General features: G+C 40.4%; 1 protein-coding gene across 1 annotated transcript in view; it reads right to left on the bottom strand.

The window, feature by feature from the left end:
- LOC140924161 (uncharacterized) overlaps positions 1–10,000 on the bottom strand; it is a 54,324-nt gene that overhangs the window by 9,655 nt on the left and 34,669 nt on the right. Inside the window, exons 20-24 of the mRNA XM_073374226.1 lie at positions 8,191–8,470; positions 7,312–7,431; positions 6,626–6,764; positions 2,818–2,942; positions 664–768 (exon numbers count right to left, since the gene is read on the bottom strand). Coding sequence (XP_073230327.1) covers positions 664–768; positions 2,818–2,942; positions 6,626–6,764; positions 7,312–7,431; positions 8,191–8,470 — 769 coding nt within the window. The remainder of the gene's footprint in view (positions 1–663; positions 769–2,817; positions 2,943–6,625; positions 6,765–7,311; positions 7,432–8,190; positions 8,471–10,000) is intronic.

The raw sequence follows: 10,000 nt of genomic DNA, 5'->3' as shown, positions 1-10,000 counted from the left end.
TTTATAACCGCAGCAGGATTAGCTCAGTCGGTAGAGCGCTTGACTGCAGAGCGGGAGGTCGCGCTCGTCGCAAGAATAGTCTTGCAGCAGCCTCCGAAGTAATGGACTCGATTTCCGATGCTCTCTCAGTCCTCCCAGAGGAGCGCGGGCTAATTTTCCGAACAGCGTTTGGTACCGTGCCAGGCGTTCGAAAGGTAACGGTAGAGGGTACTACTGGCGTGCGCACCAAAACGTGCGTGAAGGGCAGTAGTAATCTTGATGATTCATTTCCTTTTTCGTTCTTCCTTTTCATGGAACGAATTAGGTATCTTTTAGTTTCTTTTACTTTAGAAAAAAAGATGAACCGACACTATTTTCTATCAACTAACATTGAAAGTTGAATCAATTTTCATGAAAGACCATATTTCACCTTTATATTATAACATAGCATGTGAACTATTTGCACTGGTAAGGTACTCTTGACAGATAACCCCGTCTTTGTATTTACTTCTGCAAAAAGCTGCCAATTAGGCGCTCATGCCAAGTGGTTTTTTAACAGCGAATGATGACCGGAGCGTACATTTATTAGCGTCAAGTCATTGATTTCGGTCGCTCAAAAACGCTTTTGCTCAAGCTCTTATACTCCTCACTAATTTTTTCGTGTTTATATTAAAATCAACTCACCGTCTTTTCACTGAGATCTAATGCTTCCTTTGTTTGGTGGTGAGCGCCTTTTTCCAAATCGGTTTCAGCGAGACTGGCAGAAGCCTGCTCACGACGAACTCTGAGCTGTTACAAGGAAACAGATATAAGGCATTTCACAAACGACTATCACGGCATGGAGAGCATGCTATAGCATTTGAACATGTAAACGTTCATTCGCGGAATATTAAATTATTGAAATAAATAGGGGAAGAAGGATCTATGACACACTCTTACAATGGCCCATGACAGTTTTTATCCAAGAGACTATAAAGGGGACAGAGAGGGCATCCCCCATATACACCCTATTCCATAGGTAATTCGTCTCGAGTTATTTTTAGAATCGGGATAAAGTTACCTCGCGCGAGGCGTGGATGTTTCGTGGAGGTTTCGCATGACCAAACGCCGTGCAAAACATGTCGGGCGAGAGGCAATGAAAGCGTAAAAAGATCGAGAGCATTCCTGAATATTGAAGCGAAATGAGTCGGCGCTCACCTGGGAAAAAGGAATCGCTGGACTCTTTGACAACCCGTGAAATCAGTTTAACTCGAAGTTGTCGTAACCTCAGTGCTTTAATAAAATGAGAAATTTCGCCGGTCTATTGAAACCGGTCGTTTGTACAATTTAGGGAGTTTAAGATCCAACGACGCGGACGACAACTAAACATCAAAAAAACAATAGGCTTAATTAGCTAAACAACAACTTCGCACGTGCAACACACTTTTTTGTTCATTTCTTTCCCGTTTTTGCACGACTACGACGTGAAAATGCCTAATTTCGCGTTTTATGGAGGACGTAAATAAGCAACGACGAAATTTTATTTCTCTTTCTGAGCTTGAGTATGGTCCCTTGAAATTCAGCTTTAGGAGGGTTCGCCTACAATTGACAAAGTAAGTGGGTAGGAATAATCGCTATAAAGACTGAAAAAAATGAACATCAAACCAGAAATTGCTCTCTTCAAACTGTAAATTATAAATGATCCTGAGAGAATATTCAGTGTGTTAAGGATTTCCCTGCTCTACTGTTAGCTCTATACAAGAGAGGAAGGGCGATTCTTTTTTAATTTCGCTTTCGCTGACACAGCTTTCGCAGAAATCTCGCTGTAGTCGTTTTCGTCGACAAAAGGAATAGCAAAATCGCTCTCCGCGTCTTCTCCCAGTTTGTTCTGCGTCATTTCGTGAAGGACGCGTGGCTCTCAGCGTGGGTCATCCACGCGGAACACATTCGCGCTATGTGATTGGCTGTTGTCTAATCCCCGTTGAGATCTGTGGTGTTAAAAATAACTCGAGACGAATTACCTATGGAATAGGGTGTATATGGGGGATGCCCTCTCTGTCCCCTTTAACTTTATAGTCTCTTGTTTTTATCCTATTTTCAGCCTCTTCAGTTTGCTGGATCATACTTGAACTCTTTCCAGTGAGCAAAAATGATTATTTTTGTCATACAACAAAGTCTTGTGAAAGTATAGAGGGTAAATAATAGCATAGACTACGAGTAGTCCCCCATTTTCCCTCAAGGATAGTAGAGGGAGCGAAACGCGAGCGCGCGTGAAAATCACCCCACGCGAGGAAAGGCGTGGGGTGATTTTCACGCGCGCTTGCGTTTCGCTTCCTCCACTATCCTTGAGGAAAAATGGGGGACTACTCGTAGTCTAATAATAGCAAGGACTCACTCTACAAACAACCTGACTAGGGTGGACTACGAGTAGCCCATCATTCTTATCAGTGACAGCCTGCGTGACAGGCACAAAAAGGGGAGGGAGAGGGGAGGGAGGAAAACCTCCCTTTTCCTCTCTTTTTTTACCCCTTCGCCTACCACGCTGATATTCAAATGTACTCAGGAATAGTACAGCAAGCGAATAACGCGAGCGCGCGTGAAAATCGCCACCTGCGAAGAAGGTGACACTTGGGTCCCGATTTTCGCGCGCTTGAGTAATTCGCTTGCTTTACTATTCCTAAGAAAATAACCAGGGACTACGCGTAGTCCGCTGTGACCACGGGACCCTTTGTCACGCAATCCTTCCTAACAGAATAAGTGACGCGCCAAAAGGACGTCGCTTTTTAATATGAAGACAAGAGGAAACGCAAGCGCAGAACTCTATGAATTAGAAGAGCATCACACTGTTACGTCTGTTACCTCAGCATGCATTTCGCCTTCGCCTTTGTGGTAGTCCTCTTCTTGGGAGGCCAGCTTCGCCCTTAGTTCACTGACTTCCCTTTTGAGAGCCACAATCTGCTGTAAAGCTTGTTCATGATTTGGAACTAACATAACAAAAAAAACCGTCTTATCAACTAGAAATACGTGTATTACACGTAACGTGTCTCTGGCGAAGCTTAGGTTACGGGCCAGCAATAGATACCATGTAGCACGAAATTTTTGCAGGAGTTTATTTTTGCGGATTGGTGAGTTTTTGTGTTTTGCGGGAACTAATTCTTCCGATTAGGACAGATTGGTTTTTCTTGCTGGGAATTAATTTTTGCGATTTTCAGAAAGTACCCAATACCCAGCATTGACAATATTTTCGTTGTTATTGAGTACGTGCAATAGAAATGCATAGTTTCAAACAATACTACGGTGCGCGTCAATATTTCATTGTAAACCGCTTTGTTTCTGAACGAAAGAGATAAGTTGTAATTGAACAGACACGATTTCTTAGCGAATTTAAGTTAGAGAATATTTAATCTGGAGTAAATTTTTGCGGAAAAAAAATTGCGGTAATATTTATTTGCGGGAACTTATCTTTGCGGATCGCAGAAAAAAAAAACCCCGCAAAAATCGCAAAAATTTCGTGCCACACGGTAGATCATTTCCAAGTTACCTGTCTCTGCAAACGAGCGTTAGTGCGAAGCTTTTAATATGAAAATGACTTTTAACGCAAATGAAAGTCATTTTCACGAAAAAGGTTTTGCAATTTGGCCTCATTTTAAAAGTGAGGTTTCATCTGTGGAACACAGAAATGACCTATTACTATATAAAGCCAACCGTTGTCTAAATTGCGATGCAGACGAATTTTTAGAGTGGGTAAAAGCTGCTTGTTTATGATCGTATTGCTGCGGCCGCCCTCATTAATTTCTTGACAGAGGAAAATTGGGGAGAGTAGAGATAGGAACTCCTCGACCCTTTTTTTGAAAACGAACATAGCTGTAGAAAACGCTTGAAACGCAGGCCACAGGCACGATAAAAGTTTTACGTTTAGGCTCGATTTTAAATTGCCTGTGTAAAACGGACTTAGGGTGGAGATCGTTGCCTGGTTAGCCCCAGCTGCGTATCACTTCTTTTTTTTAAATTTTTTCGCGACATTCATGGTTCAACGACCGTCAAGGTAGACTGTGCCAGGTTCTCAGTATGTAGGGACCTCGCCAAAAATAAGACGGCGCGCGAACTTGGAAAGAGGGCGGTGGCCTTGATCAGGCTACTGACAAGGTTTGTACGCAACCAAAAACAGGAGGGCATTTTGTATGCGCATGCGTCAGTGTGGGCTGTTGAAGTGCCACAGAGGCATTTTCTGTGAATTGTTTACGTTCAGTGCCAGCATTTGCAGGCTGTTTTCTGGAGCTGAATGACGTGTATTGGATGCTACGTTCCACAAACATGTTATTTAAGGTATCGAGGTATTTCTACGATGAAAGTGAGTTTATTGTAGCCTCGCTGTAGCCCTTGAGAGGACAGTCTTTCCTTTCGTAAAACAGTGCATCGAAGACAAGATGGCGGCTGAATGTTATTACCACCTAGCATTTCGCGCACATTTTTTGAGCAGGAGGAAAAGGTCAGTGTGATAGTTTTTCGTTAAACAATTATCCTATAGATACTTAATTATTCTCATTAGTATAACTCTAAAATCGAACTTAATCATTTCAGGAATACAGCGGTTAATTAAGTGTCCATTCTGCCGTGAAACTGTTTTTCACCCTTTCTCTGGCTTGTTTATCTCGAAATCTTGCCTTTCTCCCCAAATTAAGTTAATGATTAATGAAACTAAGAATACTTCCGCAAATGAATGGCGCTTTGATGAAGGCTCTGAAAAATCGCCTCCTGCAGTAATTTTAGCTTTCTTCTCCGGTACGTCTTCGTTAAGAAATAAAATACACGCACTTCAACTATAAATTTAAATCAATATAATGATGCCAGTAAGATTGTGTTTTGAAAATAAGAATATTCTATCATTTAGTTATACAAAGGAAAAACAATTACACCAATCGGTTTGAATTCTGATTTTTTCCACCTTATTTTGATGGTACACTGTTTGTTTACATTTATTATGCAAATAAATATAACATTTTGACGTTTTAAAGAAAATCTAGCCTAACTCTCCAACCCCAAAATAGCACGAAATGAAACGTTATCAATACACCTTTTGAATAAATCCTGACTTCTGTTGCAAAAAAATCGCATTTATTTCTAAATGATACCATTTTGTGGATACTACATTTGTCGATATGCTAATTTGTGAGACATTTCATTCACGAAGGACGTTGACTCAGACCAGCTTCTCCTCTGTAATGAACCATATTCTTGTTTAATGCATCAGTTTCTGTTTGATAATTCTTCCATGATGTACAACTGACATAATGGGTTCATCTGGATACAGTAAAAAGCTCTCAACAGAAACATTAATAATAGACAAATTCGTCCATCCATTTGTGTCATGCTTGTTGTCGCATCCCAGCTCATTTGGGTCCTTTAGCAGACGTGTTTATTTTTTGAGGAAACAGCATTATATGCACCCCTTTAACAAACGTCCTGTCTTGTGTTTTAACAGGCTTTGAAGGTGAACAACATCGTCAGTTAGATTTATGGAGTGATGGCCATTCTCTGTTTTGAATGGATCACTACTGTCATCAAATATAAGTTAATAACAAGAAATCGATTGTGGAACACAGGAGCTGTTACTCAAGAGTCGCTCCAAAATAGTAGCCTAGGAAAATCTCTGTATCTTTTAGAGGTAAAGAAAAATTAAAGTACTTTTCGTTTTTTCGAAGTATGTGCATTCGTTTTGCCTGCAACTGAGCTTATGAAATGCTAAAGTGATTATGTACTACATAATCACCTATAATTGTTGCTGTCTCAAACTCAATCCATTCTTCATTTCCTATAGAATATTTTTTATAAATTTTTCCGCGAAAACTTTCGAAAAAGTGTAAAAACCCCATAGATTTCATGTTTTTTGGCATATATAAGGGCGTGTCTCTGCGATCAGTTTAACATGAGACATCGCGCTAATAAATAAACCTCGCGTGGTAATATTTTTTTCGCTTTTTGTCTTAAAGCAGCTGAACATTGCTACGGTGCATTTCCTCCCTGATAAATAAAACCACGAGTTCGGAAATCAAACCATAGAAATGCATTGCTTTGCAGTGAAAATCAGACTTATACAGGAACATGACTTTTTGGCGTTGAGTCTTGAAAGTCTTTATAAGGCCAAGAAAACCTACTGCTGAAAAATCTAAAAGTGAAAACTCGCGTAGAAAACGTCCGATTGTAGGAAAGTACGGTATTCAAAGCACCAACGAAATGGCTTTTAAAAGGACTGTAACTTTACGCGCGAGTTTTCGATTTCCCGCCATTAGATTTGATGCGTCCACGCTATTGTCGTTCAGCGGATTCACGCATGCGCATGCATAATGCCCTCCTGTTCGCAACCAAGCGTATTACCCAAGAGTTTTTTCCCCGAAAAGTGGAGACATAGTTTGCGTGCAGACATCTCCCATTTCACGTGACAACAAAAGAAAATAGGAGACGCCTTTCGCATAATTTTCACTCCAAATCTTCTGCTCTTTTGTCACTTGAAACAGACTGGAGAATGAATGTAATGCGATTGCGCTCAAGTTTTATAAAAAGCTATGTATATTTTTTATCCATGAGGATTTCGTCAAAGCTCTTGTTTAGGCCTTGCGATCAAAGACGTCAGTCTATCATGTAAGACAGATTTACTTTCAAGACTTACGTGGTGGTTTAAATTTCTCCAGTGTTTTTGTTCGGCCTCTGAGTTCTGCCAGAGCCTCTTTTTGCCTCGCTATCACTAGCTCATGTCTCTCTCCTCGACATCGCAGTCCAATAGTGTGTAATTCACCCGTCATGAGATTCTGTAGAGAAAACCAAATAACTGGTAAAAAAGATTAAACTTGACTTTAGCGCAATGAAACTGATGGAGAATTAACTAAAGCTTCTTTAGTGGTGCGTGACAAAATTGGAGCTTCACGTTGCGTGACAAGCTAGACAGAAATTCCAACAGACAGGAAGTCGAAGTCCGAAGTAGACTGACATGGAAAAGAAAGAATTAAATGGATAAATGTAGATTTGAAGGAGATTTTTTCATACTTTAAAAACTGTATTTCTAATAACATTGGAGATATTAAGAAGTTTTCAAGTGATTTATTGATGAAGGGAATTTAATCAAAGCCTCTGTGACCTTTGCATGAAAGGTCGCAGGCACAAAGCACTAAACCAGACATTTTTATAAAAGTAACTAAACAAGAATGTACGGACTACCTGGAATAAACGGCGCAATGTTTAATCAATGCTAAAACCTCAAGTACTAAAAGCTTGATTTTACGTTAACTGTAATCATAATAGTGAAACGAAAATATAATTATCACGATGTAACACGTATTGAATACTGAATATTGTCACCTCTTTCTCAATCATCTTGATCTTCTCCTCCTGCGCGTCAATTTTTGTGGCCAGTTGTTCTTTGTATTCAACCAGTTCAGTTCCCTTCTTGACCGTGTCCCGCTTTTGCTTTACTAACGCCTAGGAACAGTTATAAATACTAGTCTCAGGCTCTTAGTTGAGTTGCAACGATCGAATAGAAAAAACTACGGTGAAAAAAGGACAGGCAAAGACTGGGGAGAGACAACGTTATCTACGCGGCTGTTACGGGATTTACCCTCTCTTCATTTTACCGTTGCCTTTCGTTTCGCTCCTCGCAACAAGTTTGCTTTTCAAATTCTAATGCACTTTTATGTGTGGGTTCTTTAACGTCCCAAAGTTTTCATAACAAAAAAACAAAATTTAAGTTAACTTTATATTAATTAAATTACGTTGTTGTACTGCTTTATTTCTTTTGCACTGTACTAATTCAACCATTAATTCAGTTTAAACGTTTTTTCCAGTAGTCGGTAAATGTGATGAACAATAAAAAAAAGTCTCACAGTTTTCATGTGAACAAAGGCTGCGGCCATACAGAGCAAACGGTTTTTTCTCCTTATCCTTTTGCAGATGACATAACAAAGGCAGCACTTTCTCTTCAGTTATTTGACGACCACCAAGAGTGTTGGTCCGGCCGAGGTTTGAACCCGCCACGTCCCGCACGGCAAAACGTCGTTAAGCCAAGCGAGCTAATTAAGCGGCGGTTGGCAACCCGAGTGATTATGAATGATATTATCCTGATCTGGACAGCACTCAAGATATTTTAAACATAATAATATGTGGGTTATTCATGGTCTTACATCACCACCAGTGAAGATTCTTAGCAATAGAGTTACATGAAGAATTACAAACGTCACATACCTTTTGTTGTTCACTAAGTTTGTCTTCCCTGGAGTTAATCTCCTTTTGCTGTTCATCCACCAATGCAGACAGCTGCACGAGCTGTTTTCTTTGTTCTTCCAGCTCAGTGTCTTGCTCTAGTATCCTCTCCTCGTATTGTTCCAGTTTCTGTTTCTGTTTATCGCTTAACTCGCCGGCCATATCAGACATGCGTGCTGCAGCACCCGCCAGATCCCTTCTTAATGCTTGTACCACATCTCCTTGACTTTCAGCCTCTTTCTTAGCTTGGGTCGCTTCGCGTCTAAAAAAAAAAATTATATTTCAGGGCTCTGGGTCCCCGCAGGCCACGTGCTTGTAAGTCCAGCCCCTCCCTTTTGTATTTCACTTATTTAGTTAACCAAGAGAGGATAAAGGGGACAGCGAAGGCATCCCCCATACACACCCTATTCCACAGGTAATTCGTCTCGAGTTATTTTTAGAATCGGGGTAAAGTTACCTCGTGCGCTGCGTGGATGTTTCGTGGAGGTTTCGCATGACTAAACGCCGTGCAAAACATGTCTGGCGAAAGGCAATGAAAGCGTAAAGAGATCGAGAACATTTCTGAATATTGAAGCGAAATGAGTCGGCGCTCACCTGGGAAAAGGGAATCGCTGGACTCTTTGACAACCCGTGAAATCAGTTTAACTCGAAGTTGTCGTAACCTCAGTGCTTTAATAGCATGAGAAATTTCGCCGGTCTATTGAAACCGGTCGTTGTATAATAAAGCAAGTAGGACGCCAAGTGTTATTTTTGTTGAATTATAAAAGACTAATAAAAGAATGAATATCAAACCAGAAATTGCTGTAAATTATAAATGATCCTGAGAGAATATTCAGTGTGTTAAAGATTTCCCTGCTGTACTGTTAGCTCTATACAAGAGAGGAAGGGCAATTCTTTTTTAATTTCCGTTTCGCTGACACAGCTTTAGCAGAAATCTCTCTTTAGTCGTTTTCGTGGACAAAACAAATAGCAATATCGCTCTCCTCGTCTTCCGCCATTTTTTTCTGCGTCAATTCGTGAAGGACGCGTGGCTCTGAGCGTGGGTCATCCACGCGGAACACATTCGCGCTATGTGATTAGCTGTTGTCTAATCCCCCTTGGGATCTATGGTCTTAAAAATAACTCGAGACGAATTGCCTATGGAATAGGGTGTGTATGGGGGATGCCTTCTCTGTCCCCTTTATCCTCTCTTGAGTTAACCCATTGGGATTCTTTTTGAATGTCACTTATTTTTATTCTTTTATAGACTGCGAGCAGTCACGGACCAAGAAAAAAGAGAGACTGCGCGTAGTCTAATTCTTTTATTCTCCGATTTGTAAATAAATGATGTTACAAAAAAAGAACAAAAATTCATTATTTCTTGACGGCCATCGAAGGAGACAACAGCTAAAAAATATATGTTTTTTGGAAAAAAAAGTGTTTAAACGTGTATCGCAGTCTTTAAAAGATCTTGTGTAGTCTGTGTGTTCATTGCAAATTAACTATACTCGTAACCCATGCACGCGAGGGCGCAACGTCGTTTGCAATTGCCCTGACTTGGATAAGAAATGGACGGCTTGTAAGGGAAAAGGCGGACTGAAAGCAGTCAAAGTTGAATTCAGAATTAGTCCACATTGGAGCAATTGAAAAATGTATTGTTAGCAATAAATGCTGAATTTTATAAAGCAGTCCGTCATAGAGACAATCTACTTAAAAAAATGATGCTTAAGGTATAGTTTGAGAGTGTGTAAGACCTGTAAAAGGCCATTTTCGAGTTGCCCCAAGCCTCTGTTTCAAAGCGAGGCTATGTGTG

Source organism: Porites lutea, chromosome 1 (assembly GCF_958299795.1).
Source record: "Porites lutea chromosome 1, jaPorLute2.1, whole genome shotgun sequence".
In the NCBI taxonomy this organism is placed as follows: domain Eukaryota; kingdom Metazoa; phylum Cnidaria; class Anthozoa; order Scleractinia; family Poritidae; genus Porites; species Porites lutea.
The sequence above is the reverse complement of the archived record's forward strand: the minus strand, read 5'-3'. Positions and strand labels throughout refer to the sequence as shown.